Source organism: Dromaius novaehollandiae, chromosome 10 (genome assembly GCF_036370855.1).
Source record: "Dromaius novaehollandiae isolate bDroNov1 chromosome 10, bDroNov1.hap1, whole genome shotgun sequence".
In the NCBI taxonomy this organism is placed as follows: domain Eukaryota; kingdom Metazoa; phylum Chordata; class Aves; order Casuariiformes; family Dromaiidae; genus Dromaius; species Dromaius novaehollandiae.
The window spans coordinates 8948647-8973747 of record NC_088107.1 but is presented as its reverse complement, the minus strand read 5'-3'; the positions used below and the strand labels follow the sequence as shown (position 1 = coordinate 8973747).

At 46.7% G+C, this 25101-nt stretch overlaps 1 protein-coding gene across 2 annotated transcripts in view; it reads left to right on the top strand.

The window, feature by feature from the left end:
- Positions 1-25101, top strand: part of NTRK3 (neurotrophic receptor tyrosine kinase 3) — a 245009-nt gene that overhangs the window by 67729 nt on the left and 152179 nt on the right. For both annotated transcript variants that reach the window (XM_026121296.2, XM_026121297.2), the window contains exons 5-11: positions 7193-7350; positions 9794-9936; positions 10534-10675; positions 12861-13157; positions 17234-17257; positions 18320-18390; positions 20191-20293. In XM_026121296.2, the coding sequence (XP_025977081.2) occupies positions 7193-7350; positions 9794-9936; positions 10534-10675; positions 12861-13157; positions 17234-17257; positions 18320-18390; positions 20191-20293 (938 nt within the window). The remainder of the gene's footprint in view (positions 1-7192; positions 7351-9793; positions 9937-10533; positions 10676-12860; positions 13158-17233; positions 17258-18319; positions 18391-20190; positions 20294-25101) is intronic.

Below are 25101 nucleotides of genomic sequence, written 5' to 3'. Positions count from 1 at the left end.
GAAGAGATGATAGGAGGTGGGAAAGTAGCACCGTTGTTATGAAGTGTTGTGTCAGCGGCATCCTACAGAGAGGCTTGGCAGAATTCACAGCGAGGGAGGCAGCACCGCAGCTCAGCCGTACCAACCCTGCCATCAGGCCCTTTTGGTGCTGCAGATGTGCTCTTGGCAAGCCCTGTCATGGCATGAGCTCAAGTGGTCAGCTTGGAGGTACAGACGAGCTTGGGGCTCCATGAATGCCTGCAGGGTCTGCCTTGCTTCAGCTACATTGAAGGAAGAAGCTGGTTAAGTTCACTTTTTCTCATGAATTGCTTTGCTACTGATATTTCTTGTCAGATATTCCTTCATGTGCCTTTTTTCATTGAGGACCCTCCACCTAGCTTAGCATAGGTCAGACAGATGGAGGTAGCAGAATGACACGGTAATGCTATTCCCAGAAGCGTGAAAGGAGGAGGGGAATATTTTAAATGATATTCATTAGGAAGTCAGTGTTAATTGGGAAGGGGGATGTGCTTACAGAGTCTTCCCCAGGGGCAAGACCATGAAACTGGTTTTGCAGAACTTTGGATACATTCAAGAGAAGACAGCGTGGAAGTTTAGCCTGAGCTATAGGTTCTGAATATTCATTCACATGAAGATGTTTGGAGATTAAGAAGTAAAGAATAAGGGAAGGAAATATCTACTGTAGAGTGTTCATGGCTCGGAGAATTAGAAGGGCTGTACTTCTGGATGAGCAAAAGTGAATCTGCAAGATGGGGACAAAATAGTAATAGGTAGAAGTGGCAAATTTAGGGTGTTTTTTCTTTTTTTAGAAATGCAGGGGATGGTTAAGTAGAAGACAGTTCTGTGGCATACTGAGCTCCAAGAAGGTGTCCAGGATTTGGGAGGGAGTCAGAATACATGGCCTACATAAAGCCAGTGTGAAACACTGATGAAAGCTAGAAAGGAAGTTGTGGACTGATATCAATTAGGAACTTGAAGGTGAGCCAAATCTCTCGAAGGGAAGGAGGCGAACAGAAGAAACTGAGGCAGAGAGAGAGCAAGCTTGAGAAAGGCAGGCTGAGCAGCAGGCGTTCTGCAAGGCGTTGGAGAGGCCAGAAGCAGACCCTAGGGACAGATGCTTGCATGTGTTTGCCATTCTCTAGAGGGCTACATCTGTGGGGAGGGTCAGTGGGGACGGGTGGGCCCTTCTGTTGGCAAAGCTGCCTTTCTCAAAGGGTGCAGGTGCTGCAGTGGTTAACCAGAGGACAACCTGTCCAACGGCTGCCTGCTGGGGCGAGTCCTGGGTCTCAGCACAACCAGGCAAATGTGACCTGTATTGCGGTCCCTAAGGATCCAGAGAGAGGAGTGTCAGCGAAGGCAAAAGCATGAGCTGCATCGAGGCAGCTCAGAGCAGTGGAGCACGTAGTAAAGGAAGCAGTGGGGAGATCATCTCCTGGAGGGTGTTGGGAGGGAGAAACTACAACTGGTGTGAAATGGAGAATGCCAGGGAACATAACACCTGACAAAGCCACTCAAAGTGAACAAGGAGCAGAGAAGAGCTGAAGAGTAATATGAAGATCATTGCCACACTATGAGAGCAGGCTGGTGCATGGGAATCTGGGGCTTAAAACAGCTGCCTGGTTGCATTCAAGGCATCTCAAGCCCGAAGAGAAGATGATAATTCCTTTAAGGCAGATATTCTTTTCTTGTTGAATAGAGCTGCTGTCTCACTGAATAAAGGACGGCAAAAATGAGGCACACTTCTAAAAAATATTTTCTTTTTCCTCCTGGCCATAAGCAAGGCTTGGAATGGTTTCCAGTAGCTCCAGCCCTCATTCCCATGGCACGGGCTGACCTTGACTGGCAGGACTGAAGCTAATGTGTGGACAGTTCTTCTAAGTCTGAAGCTAGGTGTACACAGGGAAGCATCTGACATGTACAACAGCTCATAAACATTGGACTTGCAGCCTTTCTTATCCAGAAGTCACAGCTGGTTTCCTCTGTCATATCCTTGGCTTCCTTTGTCATGTCCTCAGAGAGTTTAGGGCTGACATTTCAAGAAATTCCTTCCCAGAAGGACCTAAGACTCTGGATCTAATTACATCTTTGGTTGTATAAAACCTGGTAGTTCTGAACATCTTACAGCTCTGCCCAGACCATCAGCATTTCTAACACAAGCAGTCACTGCCAGTTTGCTCTGCAGTTGGTTTCTGCAATGCTACAGCAAGAGGCTTTGGTGGGGCAGGACACAGCAGCATCTCTGTTAACGTTATGTGCACAAGTTAACATCACATGTGCCTCTAGCTTAAATAACTTACTGCTGCCAACAGTCACACTAATAGAGTTGTAATAAAACAGTAGGTACTTGCCTACTCTGTGCAGAGCTATCTCAGCCTTCAGAAACTATGCACTGCTCTCTAAGCTCTTCCTTTTCTGTCTTATCCCTTTTGGCAGGGGTTCGGAAATAATGATTCTAGCTGGATCCCTAAGAGAGGGAGGTCCTGGCTCTGGAAAATAAATATAAATGAAAAATGAAAACAGATTTTGTTCTCTCTGCATTGGGCACTCTTTTACTGAAGCTTAGTAAGGTGGTCTAAGTCCCAGATAAGAAAATGTTTTAATTTCAAGTGTACCAAACCTCAGCAGTAGTTTTGTGTGAATCAACACAGACAGCAGAAGTGTGGCGAAGATTTCCGCCGTCCTCCTAGAGGCTTAGCTTCAGGCAGTTTTGTTTTAGCTGATGACTGGTAAGGATGAGGCACTCGATGGTGCATCTCATCTAGCTGCCTACCCTGAAAAAACCTGCTAAGCATGAGCAGTGCCCCTTGTCCCAGTATCTTCTGGGATGCTGGTGGCTGCCATCTCCCATGTCATCCTGCTGTGGCAGAGGCTCTTGGGGAGCTGGATGGGGGTAGGTGCAGCTCTCTGGGAGGAGTGGAGCTGGCCTGGATCTGGGAGCTACAGCATTGGCATCTGGTGCTGCAGTTGGTCTTGCAGGCTGCTGCACGTCAACTGGCTCAACTAAAGCCTTTCTATTTGCTTTATGGCTGTTAATTGTAGGATGCCTGAGATGGCAGATGTATTTATGGTTGGGGAAGGTGTGGGGGCCATATAGTCTGGTAAGCTTAGTGTTTTGACCAAATACCTCAATCAAATAAAAAGGGTATAGTGATCCTTTTCTGCTCTTCCCATGGTGCTGCATGCTTTAGAGAGGTTTGTTTTTTGTTTTGTTTTTTTTTTTTAGGTCCTTTGTACCTCTGGAGCTGTCCTCAGAGAGTATGAGTTTGAGATGAGGTTACACACCATCCATATAGCACTTGTGAAAAACGGTTGGATTGACTTAGTGTCTAGATGGCCTGGGGTTTCAGCTCTGCCATCGTCTTCTAAAATGATGGTGCTGGGCATGACTGTCCCCATTCTTCCCTCTGTCTCAAACACGAGCAGAGCTCCAGTGTCCGCTGCATGATTTGGTTGTGCACGGAGCAGATCCTGGTGCATGCCTTTGCTCTGCCCTGTGGTTGATGGTCAGGTCTGGCTCGTGTGCGGGTTCGGTCCCCTTTGCTGGCTGCCTCCTTTGGTGCAGGCAGCAGTTCTGCTCACTCAGAAAGCCCCCAGCTCACTTACAGCTGTGATGCTTGCTATTTCTCACAGACATTTTTTTTCTATTTTAACGAGGCATTCAGGAAGGTGTGGGAGTGTGCGTGGCTCCTGAGTGGCTGTAACCAAGCAGTGGTTTGGCAACATTTCCAGACTAAGGCTATGTGTGAAAAAATGCCCTTTAAATTCACTTGTCCTTTCTAGGAGAAACTGTGCTGAATGTGGGGAAGGAGCCCCTTGCCTTAGATTTCACTGAAGTGCTGATACGGCTATTAAACGTATAGCAGCTAAGTGAAATCAAGTTTGAGAGGGTGCTTAGGAAGGGGATGTGGCTGAGAAAATTGGCTCCTTTTCTCAAACTCTCCCAGTACTGCTGGGTCACAAGGCAGGCAGCTCCAGCTTCTGTCTTCCCTGACCCTTCCAATCTGACAGCTCTGACAATGCCAGGGGTGGTTGGTTTTGATATCCCTGTTGACCCTTTGGTTTCTAAAAGCCTGGTAAAAGCATTGGCGCAAATAAACCCTTTTCTTTTGGCCTGCTCTGTTGTGCTATTCAGTGACTGTTTTCTTCCTTCTCCTGCGATGGAGGATGTCACTGCGGCACGTGTAGGTGCCTCCTGGCCAGAGCGTGGGCATTTGCCTGAGGGCACCTTGTACTCCCAGAGGTGCTTCTCCCTCCTGCAAAGAAGGGATGAGTTTATCTCAGCAAGCAGAAACGTGCAGGTAACAGGGACACTGTATCCGTAGAAGGCAGTGACCAAGCTGGGTGTGGGCGACTGTGTAGTTCAAGTCCTACCGGTTTGCTTTCAGAGAAGGAGAGCTATATCCTCTTTCACGTTGTTTATGCAGTGCACTGATTAGCACAGCGTACGACTAGTCGTTGCTTTCAGCCTTTGTTAAACCGGTAACAGGAGAGAGCAAACACTTTACAGAGTTTGCAGGAGGAGGGAATGGAAGAAGGAATATGGCTCATAACAATCCACGCAAGCCCTGAGGCTGTGACTCTGATGTGGAGGTCTGAGACAAGAGAAAGGTGTTTCAGTGCAGGGAGGAAAGTACAGGTGTGCAGACCAGCATGGGTATTGAAATCTTGTGCACCTCTCCAGACTGTGGGCTGGCAGGGCAGGCTCCAAGCAAGAAGGGGAGGTATCTCTAGCATGTCGAGAGTGCCTTTGGGAAGAGTGTAAAGGAAAATCAATGCATGAGTCTTATGCACCTTCTACCTGCTGTGTCTTCCCAGAGCAACACCATACGAGCTACTGGTGGCACTTGGCATGTCCAGCCTGTGATAGGAGTTAATTTGTGCAAAAGCCCCTGTGGGGGCCTCAATTAGAGCAAGTTACATCACTGATGTTGGGGCAGGTCGTTGGTAAATTCTGCCCTGAAGCACGCTGCTCCTGTATTATTCATGGGCCTTCATGAATTAGCAATGGGCTGGGAAGGCTGCCTTCTATTACTTACAGAGCTGCCCTTAAGTGCTGTGAAAGCGGCTCTCCCTGGCAGCCTCCTTTCATGATGATATTTGCAGTGGAGCAGAATTTCCTCCCCCTTGCATCTAAGCTCCCCCTGTTCTCTGCCTCATCCCAGGGTACAACTCCAATTACCAGACTGGCTCTTAGCAGAGTCTTTGGCTCTTACTCACATGCTGTCCCACGGCTCTGGGAGCACGTCCTCAGCTCCTGAGCCTGGCGAGCATCCAGTGCTGCTGGCAAGAGTGACCTTGGGTCCTGAGGAGAACATGGTCTCCAGGTTCATGGCCATGCCTAGAGGAGTCAAAGCCTGCACGAGGTGCTAGCAATACCCATGGTAGTGTGCAGAGAACGCTTCATCATCCAAATCCCACTGAATCACTGAGCTAAAACTTAGTGTTTTGGCCTCCAAGTCTCTTGTCTAAGCCTTATACTTGCCTTACAAAGGTGTAGCTCCTTTGGAAAGGAAAGGAAAGCAAAGCCACATAATGAAGTATAACTTGGTGTTTGTTCTTAAAAAAAAAAAAAAAAAAAAAAAAAAAAAAAAAAGTCAGAGATGACATCTTGTTCTATGAAGCGAATCAAAGTGACGTCATTAGGGTTCAGGTTTTACACGCCTAGGTGCTAACAGAAGATTCCCCCCCCCCCTTCCTCCTCCTCCTTTGCAATACTGTATGGACAGAACAGCAGCTGCACATGTTTGAAAGGTTATTTTCAAATTCTGTTAGTCAGTGAAATTAATTTTGTAAAAGGAAGCATGAATTTTGCAGTAACACATGGAGCAGACCAGAGAAACAGCCTACCCTCACGGACACGGAGATCCAAGTGCTGCAGGAAGGAACATTTTGACCTTTGGAGATGCCCATCTGCATTGGGGTGACTGAGCGCACCTTTTGCAGTGTTGGCTTCTCTGCTTCCTGCTTTCTTTTGCTTTCCAGCTATGGAAAGGGGAAATTTTGCTCTGTGCCCTCTCTCTCTCCTGTCTTGCTCAAGTTATCCATGCAAAACCTGTTGTTGACCCAGTCTCTCCTGCCAGCTGTGCATTAGGTTCCCTTTCCTTCTGGGACACAAGCTCCTTGCATCTCTGCAGAGAGCTGCAGGGCTTTAAAAATGTAAATGAAATGGTTAATAGGTTGGAAAATCAATAATAATAAACATTCCTGGTGTATAAAACACATGTAAGTGTATTTTAAATGAAGTACATTAAAGGCAGCGGGTTTTTTTTTTTCCATTTCTACTGGCCAGGTCAGCAGGGTCTCAGCGCAGGGCTGTGTGATTTGATTAAAATGCATGATACTCAGTGCATTAGCTTGTGTTCTAGATCAGCAGGAGACTTGTGTTAATACAGTGTACTATAGAGCAGAGCTGCCAGCTTCACCGAGCACTCAGGAGGGGCTGTAGGTGTGCTTTTCCCCTCACAGTCCTGGGCCCATACAAGCAGTGGGATTTTAAGATGTGAATCGATATTTTGGGGCAGTGTGGTCCTGTCTGATCCTTTGCCAAGAGAGGCATGTTTTGACGGTCTCAGTGGTACTGCTGTGGGACCTGGTCGCTGATATGCAGCCTTTGTGGCGACAGATGTGTCAGGTGTATCTGTGTGCGGAGCTCTGGGAGGTATAAAACCTTGCATGTGTGTGAAGGAGAACGTGTGAACACATGGATGTGTAGTGGTCATCTCCAGAATAGGAAGAGATGTAAACAACATGTGCCAGAAGGCCCCAGCAGATACCTTGGAAGAGATTCTCTGTTAGCTCAAAACAGCCTCTCATCCCATGTGGTGGCAGTTCTTCTCCTGCCTCCTCCTCCCTCAAGTGCACAACCCTGTGATGGAAATCCCTGCTGGGTCTCCACACCCCTGAGCTACCCATCCCACTGGCCTTGGTCATGTCCCCTGTCCCTGGCCATGCCAACTGATGGCCCCCAGACTGGAGAACCCTCCCATCGCTGTCTTTATGACTCAACAGTGTTTGAACCACAGCTTCAGACCATCTCTTCTTGTTTCTGGTCTTGAGGAGCTCCCTGTAGCTTTCTCACCCATGCGAAGGGCCCCCCTGGCCCCGCTCCTCCTTGGAGAGCCCAGGAGATGGGCAAGACCCTCGTCATCCTTCCCCACCCCACCATTGCTTTTCACATTCTCTCTGCCTGTAGGAGACTAGAGAAGAACCTCTTTAACTGCAGCTGTGACATCCGCTGGATCCAGCTCTGGCAGGAGAAAGGCAAGGCGAACCTGCAGTACCAGGAGCTGTACTGCATGAACATGGATGCGGCCATCATTCCCTTACAGGAGATGAACATCACCCAGTGTGGTAAGGCAAAATCCACATGTGCTGTAGGAGCGTCGCCCTCTCCCCCGGCCGCGCCAGAGAGGAGCCATTCCCAACACCAGCACCTCAATTGCTCGTTACCGCGGGCAAGCTGGTGTCATAGGACAGTGTCACACTGTTGAGAACCCCGCATAGTTTGTGGATAAAGATAGTTTCCGGGTAAACACAAGGCTGCTTTTGTTCTGTATGCCTGAAGGTATCAGGTGATTTGGGGGATTTCTTTCATTGCAATGCTATTGCTTGACAAAGCGTGTATGATCAGTCTATCCCCTGACAAGAATATGTTTCTTGTTGCTCTTCCTCTGCCTAGCAAATCCTAGAAATGGCATATTGTTAAAGGGCATGGTCACCTTATCTCTTGTAATTACTCTTAGGAAATACATGTCTTCATTCATTTGCTTTGTTTTATTTTTTCCGTCAAAAGCCACCCTCTGTAGGGAAGAGGTAGCAGTGACTATATATCTCTTTCTGCTTCCTGCTGATGTTTAAAAGAGTCCAATGGCCCCAGGAGCAGCATGAGGCATATTCAAGAATTATTCCTTGTCCCCTTCACCTTGTTCGTACATCAGCTGCTTGTTCAGTGTCAGTTTTTGCTCTGCTATTGCTGTTACTGGAAAGCATCCCTTGTAGAATATGAGAAGGACATGCACCATCAGCAGAACAATTAAACTCTCTACACACAAGCATCTGTCAAACTCACAGCCTGGAAAAAAGGAGGAAAAACAGATCTGCTTTTTTCTGATCTCCTTCAGTTCTAGGAATTTTGTTTTGTTTCTTGTAGCAGGACTAGACAAACGGCATGTACATTTGGATTTGTATGATTTTTCAGGTTCATGATGTCCCTTTATTAAGCTCTGGAAATTGGCCAAAGCATGCCTGCATTTGGATAAGCTAAAAAGATTTGAGAGACCGCTGTAATTTTCTCCACAAATGGGAAGACTAATCTTCAAAGATTAAAAAAAAAAATCCTTAGGGATCAGGGAAGGGAGGAGATATGACTTCATCCATGGTGTTATTAGACTTGAGTGGACAGCAGGGTGCTGATCTGTGAATGCAAATGTTTTGGTGTGTAGGGTGAGCATCTCCCCTGATCCTATAGTCCCCTAGCAGAGAAAGGAGCTCCACTGGTATGCTTTCCTCCAGGGGAGAGCCTTTCTGTTTGAGTGCTAAAATGATTCAAAGGTTGTCCCAACAAGGCTCCATTCATCACTGTTTTCTAGTCCTGAGGGCTAGCGTGGCTTGCTATGGCCAGGTTTGTTTCCAGCTGGACTGGGGGAGACCATCAGAGCTTGATGTGTTCCCTTCCCTCTGCCCCTGTGCTGACCCCTTGGACCTGCTGCCTCAGCAGAGCTCCTCTCATGGCCTGGCCAACACACCAGGCACCTGATACACAGGTGTCTCCTTGCTGCCTCTTGGCATCCCCCAAAATCACTGAGATCCTCTTGGGGAGAGAAGCAGAAACAAGAAAGATCAAAGACTTCAGAGAAAATGGCCACAATGTGACCTTGCTGCTCTCCAGACCAGTGCCATTCCTCAGGATCCCATTCCTGCCCCATTATGCAACGTTGCTTCCCTCCCGCTGTCATGTCCTGATGGCAACGAAAGGCTGAGTATCCCCATCAATGGCTCCGCATCAGCGAGACATAGCCCCCGTGAGAGGGGACCACCAGCCAGTTTCCCCCCTTCCCCCTACCCAGCCTGTCTCTGTAGTGAGCGTAGGAAGCTTCTCCCAGGCAAAAGGGCTCTTTGCCCTTCTTTCTTGTGACCTGGCACTGTCTGTGGCACGTTGCAAGGATATTTGGCGCCTTTGGCAGCAAATACAGAAGAGGTGTAAATCAGAGCTGCTATAAATCAGTGAATCTCTCTGCCACCTCAGAGGAAGAGCAAGGGCACCTTTTATTAGGAGGGCTGCAGTTAATATGAGGACACATCCTTGGTCATTTTGTCTTGATTGTTATAAATTAGAGGGATACTCTGCTCACCCGAAGTACTGGGTGCTGTGTGCTGTGTCCTCAGAGGTGGTGAAGGCTCTGGATCCTCTCCCAGCGCATGAAGCTTTACCCTTCCCAGGTGACTGCCCTCGAGAGCAGCTTCAGGGAGGTTAGAAGAGAAGGGGAGGGTGTTTGTGTGAGGGGGAAGAGGAGCCAGGACTGGACGAAACATTTTGATTTGAGTGTGATTCAGCAGCATGTCCCCTGTGCGCGTGCTTTCCCCCCAGTCTCCGTGCCCCTCCCTCCCTTGACAGGGCGATGCTTTACCCTTGCATCCTGCTCCTTACCCCAGGATGCTGGAGGCTGCTCTGCCATGACCTGAGGCCTGTTTGGGAAACAGCTCAGCAGGATTTGTGTCCATACACATGGATCCTGCAGCTGGCTGCAGCAAATGCTGCTCCGCACCTAAGTGTCTTGGTGTCCGGCTCTCTTAGACCTCCCCGAGATCAGCGTGAGCCATGTGAACCTGACAGTGAGGGAAGGGGAGAATGCTGTGATCACCTGCAACGGCTCAGGCTCTCCGCTGCCTGATGTGGACTGGACCGTCGCAGACCTCCACTCCATCAACACCCACCAGGTAGGGGCTGAGGAGCTGCCCAGCTGCCTGTGCCTGACACAGCAACGCGTTGCAGCCACCTCAAGTTTGCCAGGTCATTGTGTGCAGGACAGCGGGTTGGATAGATGCTGAAGAGTGCTGTGGGAGAAAAACAAATAAGTCATTATATCTGATGGATAATATAGGCCATTCCCTAGCCAGATGAGAACCTGAGGGCTAACTGAGGGGTACTGAAGGCAGAAATACTTTCCCTTTCTATAGCAGGAAACTGAAGATGTGATAGCTCAGTGTTCCTCAACTGAATCTTAACTCCTCTAATGCAACTACCTGGTTACAGGAGTGCCTGCAATAGCTGCAGCTGAAACATGCTATTAGGCAAGCTTTTCTAAAGACAAGCCATGTTTATCATTGCTTCAATACTGTGACACCCTCCCTGCTCCCCCGTAGTAACTCTTATAGGATATGGTGCACTTAGGTGAGGAAACACCTCCCACACACAAATCCAAACTGCCCTTGGATGCTAGAGACCCTGTTGCATTTTATGTGGAAATTGGGATCCTTGGCTTCTGGGGGCAGGAGATACTGATTTCTGCCTGTATATCTCTCTGGGATTTTTAGACCAACCTCAACTGGACCAATGTTCATGCCATCAATCTGACGTTGGTGAATGTCACCAGTGAGGACAACGGGTTCCTGCTCACCTGTATTGCCGAGAACGTGGTGGGCATGAGCAATGCCAGCGTGCTGCTCACTGTCTACTGTAAGTAGCAGTGGGGAGACCTTGACCATGTAGAGGCTAGAGGGAGGGCTGCTTGAGGAACCATGCGAATGTACGTCCCAGTTGCTGCCTGTGAAGTACCACTTTTCTGGATGAGAATTAGGAGCTGACCACAGCCAAAAGGAGGCTGATCCTGCACAGCTGTCTCTTTGGAGCCATTATTTTTGCTTTCCTGATACTTCTGTTACAGCAGAGATACACCAGGCAAGGAGCATTAGTCTCACACTGGTGGTGGACATAGCTCCACCCGACTCATGGAAGATCCAAGAGTGAGGAGAAGCCATCAAGGGACTAAAACTCTGTTTACAAACATGGAGCTTCCTACTCTGTTGATGTTTGAGAGGTTAAATGTCACCCTTGCTAAAGCCAGTGTAAATTTTGCCTCTGATTTCAGAGATGTTAGTACTTCCTTCCAGATCTATTCCTACAAAGTTAAACAGCAAACGCCGTGTAAACACACATGTCAAATTTCACTTTTAGCTGCAAGTAGCTAAACTTTTGCTCTGCTTTCTAATATAACTTCACACAAACTTGACCTTAAGAGGAAGTTTACACAGCTTTGCTCTCTCAAGCAGCAAAGTTTTACTATATGTTGCTATGCCTGTAACATAACATTTGCCCTTAGTCTGTGGTTTGGAAATCTATCCTCTCACCTAACCATGGAGACACATGAGTGATTCTCGCCAGTCTGGGTCAACCCGTCTGTGTTGCATGTCTAGTGCAGTGTAGAAACTATGGGGTCCTTTAAAGATAAGGCAGCCATAGAATGCTGGAAAGAAAAGAGGAGATGCTTTATTTCCTTCACCCTCCTCCCAATAAGTACAACTGATGCATTGAAGAATGCAGGTATTTGAAGTTCACATCAGCTCAGGCGTGATCAGTTAGCAGGCGGGTGTTTGCACACTGCATTCAAGCATATCTTCCTTCACACTTTAAACAGTATCATGCCAATGCCTATTTTCACCCATGTAATCCTCTAAGCTGCTGACAGTTTCTGTTACCCCTGCTCTCGCTGCCCAGACCCATCACTCAGACTGCAATTTCATGCTGAAAAGATCTGGGTTTTCGTGTGTAGGTGGATGCCTGTTTTGGTATCTTCCCTTCCAGGAAGACGTGAATAAGCTGCATTCAGATCGAGGCTTACAAGTGAAACTAAGTGGTTGGGATGCAGCTTTGTGGCTCGGGATATCTGAGTGTTGGTGAGAAAATCTTGCTCAGCCCCCAGCAGCTCTGCACCTTGTGCTCTCCTACCACCTTCACTGTCTGAAAAATTCACTTTTTTTTTGGGGGGGGGGGGGGGGATTGTTCTGTTTGTTTTCAAAAGATGGGTCAAAGTTGGTGGATCTTTATTGTTCCTTGTGGATGCCCAGTGGATTGTCTTTGCAGTTGGATGCTGTCAGGAAAATGAGTGTTTTAGGGAAGATGTAAATCTTTTTGTGTCTTTTGCCCCACAAAACTGTTCTAGTTCACACCTTGTCAGCCTCAGGGTTTGGGACCTTACATGTAAATGTTGTAGTTGGGGTTTCAGAAATGATGGCGGAGCAGAATTTGAATTTTGGGGATGTCTTAGGAGGGAAGACAATTCGCATGCATTGAATTGCGGGTGGAGTCTTAGCTTTTCTTTCTGCTCTTCTACTCTTCTCCCTTTAACTGAAACACCCCTGGAGGATGTTCAGTGGTTGGGATATGCAGACAATCAGAACCCCCAAGGACACACAGCCACTGGAGAATATTTGCTTGAATGGCTGAGTACCAATGGCTCAGTGTGACTGGAGAGCCCCTGTAGACACCTTACATGTGTAACATAAGAGCACTGTGTTGCAGTGTCCTTCTTAACGTGAACATGCTGCCGTAGCGTGATCCCCTGAGGGAAGGAGCGCAGCAGTGGCTGTGTGGCCTGGGCAACTCTAAGCTTAATTGTTTCTGAGTTGGCAGCGGGACCAGCACTGCAGTTAACTCATACCCTATGGTTCACAGCTATGGTTCAGAACATCCTTCTGTAGAGCAGTTCTTGTGGCTCAGCGCTCCTTTGCAGACATCCACAGGAAAGGTAGAAGGAGCAAGGGATTTTGGAAGTTACCCTCTCAGCGGTCTTAATTTCCATGGTGTGCAGAGAGGTGATGTGGGTGGTGGAGTGCTGTGACTCTGATGTGTTTCTCTTTGCTAGATCCCCCTCGCATCCTAACCCTGGAGGAGCCGGTGCTGCACCTGGAGCACTGCATTGCATTTGCAGTGCATGGGAACCCAGCTCCCACCCTTCACTGGCTGCATAATGGCCAGGTCCTCCGGGAGACAGAGATCATCCACATGGAGTTCTACCAACAAGGGGAAGTGTCAGAGGGTTGCCTGCTCTTCAACAAACCCACTCACTACAATAATGGCAACTATACAATTGTGGCCACCAACCAGCTGGGCTCAGCCAACCAAACCATCAAAGGACACTTCCTTGAAAAGCCCTTTCCAGGTAGGATATTCCATTTATATCATTACAGTTGCAATCCAAAGATGTTAATACGCTCCCATCAGTGATCCTTGTACCTATTCAAGGCCTTGAGCAACCTAATCCAAGCTGGCCTCTCTCTGAGCAGGAATTTGGAAGAGGGGACCTCTAGAGCTTTTTCCGAACAAGTATGATTCCACTATTAAAGTGGTGTCATAACAACTCTCTGACTCAGTGATCAACACTGCACAAAAATTCAGAAAGATGGTGAAGAAGAATCAGATCTACTGAAATCCTTGAGGTGCGAGCATGAGACAAGATGTAGTTTTATCTAAACTGGTATCTGTCTGGGATGCAAGAACTAGTATACAGAACACCAGGTGAGGCACCAAGAGTGACTTCAGTGTTGTGGAGTTTTCAGCAGCTATGCAAGATTGTGACCCAGAGTTCATGGTTCTCTTGAAACCTGTCAGTGTAACGTTGTGCTGGGAGCCTTGGTTCTGATCAGGTGCATATCGTGGACTAGCATAGAGAGCGAGCTCCCAGAGCACTTTAACAACAGGAAATTCTACTTTCCTCATATCAAGAGGAGGAAGAATTTAATTTCGAGCTTTGGCAGAAGTCAAGCCAAATTTCACCGAGAAGGAAGAGACTAACTGGTTTAGTTTTTTCGTTTTGTAATATATTCCAGAATTTTTTTTTAAGACCTTTAGGAACTTCAGAGAAAGAAAGATATAGGATAGGTTGATTATTTTAGATCTTTTCTGAGGGCCTGCAAAGAGGATGACCACTTTTTTGATAGTAAAATTCTTCTCTGTGATTGCTAATTATACACTAAAGAAAGCAAAGCCCCTTAAAGTGGTGCAGCTCTTTCCTTTTTTTATTTGGACTCTCCTTTGTGAAATGATTATAGCTGGATGTGGTAGCGTCAAGTTTCGTTTCTTTTTAAAGATAATATGTGCAACTTCAGGATGACAGTCTCTACCCCCTCCCCCCCCAGAAAAAAAAAAAGGGGGCTCAATAAGTTGCTCTGCATCAGCTGTTTGCCAGGTTTTCTTAGCCAGTGCTTTGGAATTCCCCATTGAATCAGTAGGGCTTAATTGCAGGAAAACATTTGAGGACACAGATCTAGCTCTGGGGAGTTCAGTAGAGATGTCTGTAGTGACCTATTGGCTTTGTAGGAGTGTGGAGGGTCTCGGTCTGCTCTCCGCATTGCAGCCCCATGCTGGCCATCGCAGAGTTAAGAGCTGTGCTTCCTACTGCCTTCAGGAACAGCACCACGAGAAAGTGGCAGCTCTAAATTGGCCCCTGCAGCCCAAGAAAATCCAGCAAAATAGGGCGTTTTCTAAATATAGAAAAATACTAATGGTAGTCTCATTTATTATTTATATCACACCGTATATGTACACAGAGTTTTCCTGCAGGTCAGATATCATAAATGCAAACCTAAATCTCTGCCTTGAAGATCTGACAATTGAACAAACGAACTGATATGTATGGGAGCAAAAAACTTGTATTCAAGCTTCAAGGATGATGCCCTCTTTGGCTATCTGACCTATTTACGTTTCTTGCTTCTGGAGAGGAAGAGTACCTTATGAAACGTAGGTGGGCGTAGAAAGACACAGGTTTACAGTCTCAGCTTTGTCAGGTCCCACTTCTGTGACTCTATCTCTGCCCGTGAAATGAGGACAGCTCTAAGTAGGTGCTGGACCTTCAGAAAAGGGGACAGATCTGTTTTTCTGGAGAGCTGATTGTGGAAATGCTGTGATGTGGGAAGGCATGTTAATGTCTGAAGAGCCTCTTATGTTGAAGGCTCTGGGAGAATCCTTTTGTGTGAAGCATACGTAAAATGTTGCCCTTGTGAACACATCTTCACCCACGCCTTGTATGTGTCGTGCGTGTGGAGTACTTACAGACCCTGAACCATCTTCCAGCAGGAAACGACCCATTTCTTTTATTTCCTCTGATCCAAAGTCCCAAGCCGTTCCTCATTCAGGCAGACCCTGTCAATGTAATCCAGCATGTAATTTGCTTTCCTTGAAGTTCATTGCTCCATCCACTGCCAAAGGTGACATTAACACTTAAAACAGCTGATGTTTATAATTTCCCATTTGAAGGTAGACTTCTCCAGAAAATGCCACAAACTGAAAGTTCCCCAGTGTAGTTCATTCAAGCAGCTTATTGCCTATAGATATTCATGCATGCAAGAATTTTGCTGTAACTATCCAGGAAGAAAATATTAGTATTAATTAATGAAAGTGTAGTTTCTGGAAGACTCCATGTCAGCATGGAAAAAGAACTGTTGGGCACGTTGTCTAGATCCAGAAGTTATTACCCTGTTATTGGTACTGAGCCAGGTGGTACTTTTCTTCCCAAGTTGGAGGTGAAAGGTGCTAGCAGCAGTTGAATGGGAGCTGATGTGCCATATCCTGCCTCTCCACGATGCTGTGGCTCTTGGAGCTGTTGCCCCTCCTGCCCGTCTCCAAGGACAGATCTGCTTCAGCTCCCAATCAAAATCTCATTACACGTTGTTATTGGCATCTATACCATGGGCAATTATCTCCTTATTTAATCCACAAAAGTTCACTTATTTATCTCCCTCTTAATGAGTTTTGAGTTCTTTGGGAACTTTCCGTAGAACTCAAGCTGGCCAAAATTGCTTGGTTATGCTTTATGCTTCAAAAAATAGTGAGGTTTAGTAGAGAGAAACTGTTTGTAGGTTTTTATTTAGTTTGCTTAGTCCAGCAAATAAAAATGGAAAGGAGAAAATGTAGAAGAAGCAAATGTTTTATGAGTAGACTCTGTCCTTTTTAATAGATTTTAAAAAATTTATATAAAACTCTCCAAATGAAATATTTCTTGTTTAATCCTTTTCTCTTGCTAGAAAAAGCCAAGGAAACTTGCTTGTGCTCAACTTGAAACAAAAATATTTTTTCAGGTTTTTTCCCCTCATTTGGAAAGCCATGTTTGTCACACTGGGCTTGTTTTATGATTCCCTTCCAAACCTCAGCCGTACTTTAACATGAACATTTCAACATCCTTCCAGCAGCTCTCTGCCAGCAAAGCTGTGTAAACTCCTGTTAATATTGGGCTCAGTTTCTTACATGGGCGAGTAAATCGAAAGCTGACATTGTTATCATGCTATGTAAACAGAGTGTCACTGAGAGCTTTAGACCTCGTCATCCAGGACTTTGGCTGTCTCTGGAGCTGGAGGAGCTTTACTGAATAGACTGAAGCAGTCAGGTTGCCGACGTGAGTGACTGGCAGCGGGGCATCCAGTGGCTCCGCATCCAGTACAGATTTTACTAGCCTTCGTGATAGTGACTCACCGGGGTTTCAGGGACTATGAAGAGTCTCCTCTCAACTCCCATCCCCAGCTGATCTGTCCTCCCTGGGAGCTGGTCCTTGTCCCTGTAAGACTTTATGCTGAGGTGAAGACTGTCGTGCAAGGCAAAATTTGCTTCTCTCCCCTCTACGTCCATCCTCGCTGCCCTCCAATCCTCTCGCTGGCCCCAGGTGTCTGGCACATGTTGCTGGAGGAGCTGAAGGAAGGCTCCCAGCTGGGGAAGAACCGCTTAATCCAGCTCCTCTCCCCTCCCTGCTACAGGAGCAGGGCAAGCATGCGAGGGAGCAGGGCTCTTCAGGAGAGGAAGGGGTGAGCCAAGACAGCTTAGCACTAGGCTGCCAAGAGCACAGAGGAGGCCGTAAGACCGGCATCCTGGGGAACACGCTGCCTTCTTGGCATCAGTGCTAATGAAAGTGGAATTGTTTAACAGCCACTTGAAATCTCAATATGGCATGGTATTAACTGTTCTCCATTTTGACCTTGCAGCAGCATCCTTCCCCTCCTATTTTAGGCCAAGGCCCTCCCCCCTCCCACCAGCCCGTGTCCACTCGACCCTGACCTCCAGCACATCCCACTGGTACATCATGGAGAGATTTCCAGTTACAATTGTCAAGCAGGACAAATTATGAAATGTTTTGGGCTCCCTCCTGGGCTCACGGGGTGGTGGAATGTGGCTGGGAGGGGTTGTGAATGAGACCACTCTCCCTTTATCATGCTGCTAACTGTTTTGCTTCTCTCTTTGTCCTTTCTGCAGAGAGTACGGATAACTTTGTCTCAAGTAAGTGCCTCTTTGCCCGTTGCATCCTGTTGTGTTTTCCTCTGTGATCCATGTGCTCCTGGAGGGAAAGTCGGGAAACCCCAGTGCAAGTTAGCTGAGGTTGTTGCAAAGCTCTGGCTTTCCCATACATGATCAAAACACTAGGGGAGGTTTTTCATCAGCAGTGTAATCTCTAGAGCTAGGAAGAGGCTCATTTTGCTTGTGTGAGGTGCTGAGGAAGGGTCCCTCCTGGGGAGGAGGAAGCAGGTGTCGTCATGTTAGCACAAGGGTTGTCGTGGTGGGGATGTGGCTGGCGTGCCTGACTGGTCTTCGTTCATAGCTGGCAGTGTGTCTGGTTAGTACGATCCAAGGAGACGTGTATTGTCTATTGTAGTAGAAATGAAAAGCGGTCTTTGGGGCCTTAAATGGCAGGGCCAGATATAAGTAGCACAAACTCTCACCAGCTAATGGTGGTGTGGTAGAAAGGGGCCTTAACCAGATCCAGGCTGGCCAACCCCCCAAAACAGTTGCGAAGCATGGTCCATGTACAGGATATGCTGTAGCGAGGAGGGGGAAAGAGAAGTAGGGCTCAACTATAGAGTCTCCTCACCAGATTTTACCCATATATATATATTTATATATATATATACTTATTTATTTATTTTCCTAAAAACATCCAAGTAACTGTTTCTTTGGATAAAGTTCTGCTAGAGTCAGTCAATTTGTAGCACTGTTTAGCCCAGTAGATTTTTGAAAGCTCTAGGAGACAGCTCGGGGTGAAGGCCACCTGCCCTGGGACAGTAGGAACCCTAGTGCTTCTCATTTATAAGGTTGGAGTGGCGTCAGCAGCATCCTGATCTGTATTTCCTCTGCTGTCCTGCAGTGTTGCAGAGGCAGGAGTCAGGGAACCCTCTCTGCTAGTTGGCTCCGTTGCCTTCTGAAACAAAAAGCTGCAGCTGCTTCTAGGGGTGAAGGCCATCTTAGGAAGGGTTAGGTAGGGAGCTGCCTCTGGGGACATGCTGATGCCTTGAGAGTCCTGTGGGATGCACGTTGAATGTTCTGTCTTTGGTGTTTTGGTTTCAGTCGGTGATTATGAAGTGAGTCCCACCCCACCGATCACTGTCACCCACAAACCAGAAGAGGACACTTTTGGGGTGAGTCCTATCCTCTTTACAGAACTATTCTGTATGTGTTTCTTGTTAGTGGTGGCATGGTATTTACATTGCTGCAGCTGTGCTGAGATGTTTGCAAGTAAAAATCTCTTCCTTTGTGATATAAGGCAGCCAACAATCAGAAGGATTTTGTGGCTTGCGCCAGGCAAGCAAAATACTGACATGAACCATGTGAGCCTCTTGGGTTTGCAGTGCAGAACTAGTGAGCTCTTTGAAATAAGGCATCCTGTGAAGTTGCTGCTGCCAGGATCAGAAATTCTCACTCTAAAAAAGTAGCACCCAGAGAACAAACAAAGAGGCAATTGCATGTTTCGTGGAATTATTGAACAGTTTAGACCTGGGAGGGCCTCAGATCTAGTTTGGTTCTTTTTTGCCAATGCCAGTTTGCCCCCTTGCCTGCTCTGAAGGGCATGCCACAAAGGGAAGAGAAAAGAAAGCCCAGGGCTTACCAGATCTCAACATTTCTTTCATTTGCAGATTCCGTGTAGAGAAAAAAAATATATTGGGAGTACAACTGCTGAAGAAAAATTAGCATTTTATACGATTGCTCTAATTTTGTGAAAGTTCTAGGATCTTGAAACCCACTAAATGCTAACAGAATGAACAAAGCTCAGTCCACCTTGGTTTCAATTTTCATCCAGCTGAAATTCTCTTATGGTTAAAATAAAAGCCTTGAAAAGTGGGACTGTGGTAGTAATGTGCACTGATTGTTAAATATACAACACAGAAAATAAGCTGGGGAATGAAAACAGCATATGGTAAAACAAAAAACTGAAAAATATCATAGCTAAGGTATCAAGAGCAGGGAAAACTGTTGCAAAATGAAATAATGTTTTTTTTTTTTTTTGTTAAATGATGTATTTTCAAAAATAAAAGAACACAGTTTTGTAAAAAGGAAGCCAGGTCTAGGTGCAGCACAAGACCTAATACAGGAGAAGTATTGGCCAAATGCCGAAGAAATTGTTATTTATATTAGGGCAACAAAAGTATCTTGAGTAAAGGCTTGAAGGAATAAATATCCAAAAATATTAAAATAAGCTTTGGACCCTAAACCCTTTAGGGCAGCAAGGGTTTCTTTTCAATGCTCATACACTGGCACAGTGGGGCCACAGTTCTGGTGAAGGACTTTTGATGCTGTTGTAGTATAAATACTTCTAAAAATTACAATAAATTGGGAGCTGTTGGAGGCTCCAGGAAAACTAAATATCTGGGAGGGGGGAAAGCAGTTCTACTTCATTTCTGCTCTTTTCTTTTTGTTGTGTTACTTTCCCTCATTCTTTCTGCTGAGTGATGCTTGGACAGAGACAGGAATGCTTTTTATAATTTTTTTTTTTTTTTTAAAAACCCTCTGCTGCTCCTGCCTTTTCCCATCTCAGGTTAGCATGGCCTTGCTGCTGTGACGTGGCATGGTGGTGACGTCACAAAGGGACGATCACGATGTCATGTGCTGAGGGAAAGGCCAGGTGTTGAGGAAGAGGGAGGAACAGAGGTCCTCTCTCCCTGCAGATGTGTGTAGTGGGAGGCTGGGGAAAAGTGCTGCCCGAACAGCACTGTTTATCATAGAGAGATCTCAAACCAGGCAGTAGTGGGAACAGCCCATGAAGCTTCTGAGTTGTTCCAGAGCTCTTTGCTCTCACTTGCGTTTTTCTCCACTGTTGGTACCCACGTGGCCACAGCAGGCGGTATGAGTTACAGGAAGGGTAACTGAGCAAGGAGGTACCTATATTTCCAGTCTAGACTTCTAAATTCCTCTGCCTTGACTCTCAGTTTTGTTCCTTTCAGGTTTCCATAGCGGTTGGGCTGGCAGCTTTTGCTTGTGTCCTCTTGGTGGTCCTCTTTATTATGATCAACAAGTATGGCCGGCGGTCCAAGTTTGGGATGAAAGGTACGTGCAGGCGCTTTCTTCTAGCAGGAGGCACCTTCCTGGATTGCACAGCTCTTATAGCACATGTGGAAAGGTGTTATGGATTTATTCCTGTGTTGTCAGTATTGGTGCAAAACCTTCTGAAGAACATGTTGTCCAACCTTCTTCTGTTCATTGTTTAGAGAGCAACGGAGATAAGAGGGCTGGTGGTTCTGACTTGCATGTGTTAAGTTTAAGGTGGGGAGAAGCATGCATATGTGTTAATGATGAACAGTGTATTTCCTTGTCAATGCATAAAACTGGACCCACAGTTTCTCCACAGAAGAGCTTTGAGTCTGCTTCCTCTGGCCATGCATTGAGGTGGCCGCACTCAGAAGAGTGCATGCTTGGATGAGGTTTTTCTTGTGAGCTTGATAGATGATTTTCCCTTTATGTTGCACTGAGTGCAGAGGGCAGGGTGTGAAGGAGGAAGAAGGATGTGAAATTGCTTTGGTTTCTGTTGGAAAGGCAGGCATACTTCATCTGTGTCTGTGAATGAGGATGAGATGCTAGTGCGTTTGTAAGGTCCGTGCTAAGAGAGCCGGCAGATCTTTCAGTGGTGTGGAAGGTCTCTTTCTGCTGCATCTCTGCTGGAAAGTTTCTTCCTCTGCTTCATGACCACCCACTTAGGAACTGTTTCAGGTGTGCTTGGTAGTGATAACAAAGGGAGAAGGCATCTGATATTTGCCATGTGGAGCTGGTCTCTTTGGCCTCCCAGCACCAGTGATGGTTTTTTTTGTGATGTGCTGGAGCTAATGTCCAGAGAGAGTGAATCAGTGTGTGTCATCTGCTTTATGTGCCTCTGCTGGTATCTCCAGTTTTGGGGCATTGGTGGTGTCCAGTGAAGGCTGGAGGAAGAGACTTCACATGACAAAGTAGATACCAGCCTACTTGGTGGTTTATACCTACACCATTATGAAGACAGATTTTGGTAAACAGTTTTTCAAGGGCTCATGAGTTGCAGCCTGTTTCCTGGCCTTGCTGGAGTCTGCGTTGTAGGGCAGGTGGATAGGTTTGGGAACATTTATTTTGCTTGCCTAGATCTTTGTTTGCTTTAGAGACATTTCCTGAGTGGGTCCAGATGGGATTCTGGCTGGAGTTTCCCCTACGCATCCTATGGAGTCGGGAGACAGGACTTTAGATTAAACAGCGAATCTTCTACACCAACTTAGCAATATTTAGTCCGTATGTCCAATGATAGGAACCATCTGGAAGGGTGCACTGACTGGTGGGTGGAGCAGAGGAATGGAAGACATGGTTCCTGGGATCAGTTCCCAGCTCTTCTACTGACTCACTTTGTGTCCGTAGGCAATTAGCTGTCTTAACCTCTGTCTCTGCTGTAATTTTCCCATCTGTAAAATTGGGATGATGTTACATGCCTTCTGGTGGGATTTGTCAGAGAACACTTGTAAAGTGCTTGGGCATTTGCCGCTGATGGGACTTGGAGATACAAACACGAAAAAGAAAAGCAACTCTTTTTACTTAATAGGAGAATCAAAGAGAAATAACCATTGTATGAGTAAACAGTCTTGGTGAATGGATGCACACACGTGTTCAGAGGGGTTCAAATAAACATGTTAGTGGATATCCTGAGTTTCTGGAAACTAGAGGTGTGCAGTGATGGGTCCTTGTGTGTGCTGTGTTTGAAAGGCAAAAACATTTAACCAGAAAAGCCGCCTTTCCTCTTCACTGTACTGTATTTCTTCCAGTTCTGATATTAAACAATAGCTCTGCAGAGTTTCTAGAAGTTTTATCTGTAACATTGCTTAGAGTTGGCAGAGATTAAATACATCTTTAAAATCAAGGAAGATATCTCTGGCTTTAACCAGGCACAAGTTTCATAGGCACCAGTGTGGGTGGCCTGTCAGAAATGATTGCTGCTGCGTTACCGTGGCCTCAGAGACTGCGTGGCGTCAGGGGGAAAATGGATGAGGATGGCCAGTGCGGATGTGCTCCTGCTGACGTACCTACAGCAGAGGTAGCAGCTACCCTCGCTTTCTTGAGATCTGGAATAGCAGTGTTTGCGCTGCCAGGCCAGCTTCCTGGGCTGATTGGCCTTGGTGAAAATTACACTGTGGTGTCCCCTGTTCCCACCAGCCCAGCTCCCTGCACAGTGTCCAGCAGGTCTTTCCCTCTGTGCTTTGACTACTCGTGCCACCTGAGCTCTGTTCCCCACAGACTCTCCTGCCCTGTGCAGCCTTAGCTGTCTATTGCTGGCACAGAGAAGCAGCTCTGAGCATCCTACTTTCCCCTTTGTCTCTTCTGCTTTTTTCTTTTGCCATAGCACCAATGTCAAGTGCCACGGTACGAGGCTTTACATCTTCAGCTTGTATCTCCCCTCCTTGTGTCAGGCTTGCTACTAAACCTTGCCACTTCTGCATCCATGACATGAATGCAACTCTTCCATTCTCATGCAGTGGCCAAGATGCTTAGTGGTACCCTGGCCATGGCCTGACCTGGCAGCTACAGCTCATTTATTTCTGGCCTTCTCAGGAAATATCACAGTCCCCTCCACTGTTTCCGAAATGCAGTTTCTAAACTCTCCTCCTTTGCTCCTCTGCAGGTCCGTGACCCCAGAGACCAACTTTCTCCTTAGATTCCTCCACAGTCTCAGCTGAGCTGTTGCAGATGGTCCCAGCTTGGCAATTATACTTTCAGGCTTTTGTTTGTCCTGTGCTTGTTGGATGGCTCTTTCCCCTAGTGTCTCCTGTTTCACTCTGCTAATGGTCTGCTGTTCCTTTTCTTTTCTCTGCTCATGGAATGATGCCCTTGTCCAAATCATCAAATCACTTTACTTAGTGATCTTGATCTCTTCTCCTAGGGTTCACATAGAGGTCCTACCTTGTTCTGTCCCCATATACTGGATGCAGCCACCCTCACATCTCCTTTGAGCTTGCACTTTCCTCTGGGTCACTCATTATCAATTAATTCTTGGGCAAGAACCATCCTGTGCGGCACTCAACACGTTATCGTTTACTAAGAAAAAAGTCCAAACCCTGAGTCTTTTTGGGAAAGTGCCTCATTCCCTGAATCAGGAACTGTTTATAGACAGCTGATACATTGCTACTTGTTGTTGAAATTTCAGCTTGGCAGGACCGTAGGAGCAGTTTTTTTCCTGTTGTTTTTGTTACAGCCACAGAACATTGTGTGCTCATGTTAGACGTGTTACCCAAAGTACCTCATGAGTCTTTATGAGCACGTCTCTTTCCTCCTGCATCTCCTAGCAGTTAAGCAGAAAGTTTATCTCCTAGAGAAAGAGGCATGTACTTGGACTGACAAGGTTGGAGATCAGGTTGGTCTGTGAAGTGCCCCTGAGGCAGTCTGGATTGCCCACCAGTCTGCAGAAGTGGGGTAACTGGCTGCAAATTGGGCAACATCCCAGCTGCCTTTGCTGAAAAAGTGATCACTGTGTCTTGGGGCTTTTGGAGGCACATGTGCTGGGTGGAGGTCCAGGAAAGAATGGAGTGTCCCCATGCATTCCCTTCCGGCTGGTGGCACACTCTCGGACACTCACATGGGAGTCCTGGCAGAGCTGCCAGCCTGGTTACGACCCGGCTACTGATACAGCCAACAGCAAAGCTGTGAAATGCCTGCCCTGCCAAATGCACAATAGACGGGCTGCAGCAGAGGCATCAACAAAAGCTCCTTGTTAAGTGGGCTCTAACGTACTGTGTTCCCGGCTCACTGGCGTCATTCGGCTAAGCTTGTGGAGGCTGGCTGCATGCCATCCTCATTGCCTTTCCTTGCTTCCTCCAGAGAGGGCATTCATTAACATGGGATCACAGATGTCAGATCCCCTTTCTGGCTTTCTTTTGACTTTGGCTCATGTGGCTGGGGGATATGGAGGTGGCTGAAGCAGCTATCGGCAGCTGTTGGGGCTGCGGGATCACCGGACCTGGGGTGGTGGAGGTAGAAGGACAATGGCAAACAAAGCGCCTCTGTAAAAGAGGCAGTGGAGGGGAAACAGCCAGGAAAAGTGAATACAAAAACTAAGAAAGTCACAGATATGTGCTGTAACAGTTTGGAGGTTAGTCTATCCAAAGGAGGAACTGAGATGCTTTTAAAACCTTCTATTAGTGTAGAAAGAGGAACATGATCTAGCAGAGCATGGATTTGGGAGTCGGGGCCCTTCAATTTACTGCTGTCTCCAAGGGGAGTGAATTTTAGAGTTAGAATTGGACAGCCTGGGAGCAAGATGTCCTGCATCCTCTTCTTGGTTGTTGCCTACTTGGACTCAGGGCTCTGTCCTGAGTCTCCTGACCACCCATTGGAGATGGAGTGTTTTACACCTCACCTTTTGGGGTCAGACTTGTAACCGGAAATCTCGTAAACCCAAGTCTTCCCATCAAAATATAATCCCAGCAGATGACAGGAAATGAAATTTCATAATATAATAAAAAGTCACACAGAAGTCATGGGACTAACAAAAATGAAATTTCATAAAACAATAATAACGACACAAATCCTGGGACTAACAAAGTCTTTGGATGGCACAGGGATGGAGGCTATATAAATGCTTAGCTTGATGGAGTAAAATATAAGCTCCTTTTGCCTGTTTTCTGTTATGTTTGCAAGCGCCTTGGGATAAAGAAGTCGTGCTCATGCATATTTGTGTGATGTATTCCTGGTGCTACACAACTAAAAAAAAAAATTGAGTTTGCAAAAATGTGGAGAGAAAGATGCTAGAGAAAATCCAGAGACAAGAGATGCTGAGATGAACTGTTTTCTGAGCTCTGAGATTAAAAACTACTTACATTTTCCAAATGAGGTTTCTTCCTTGAGTGGAGACA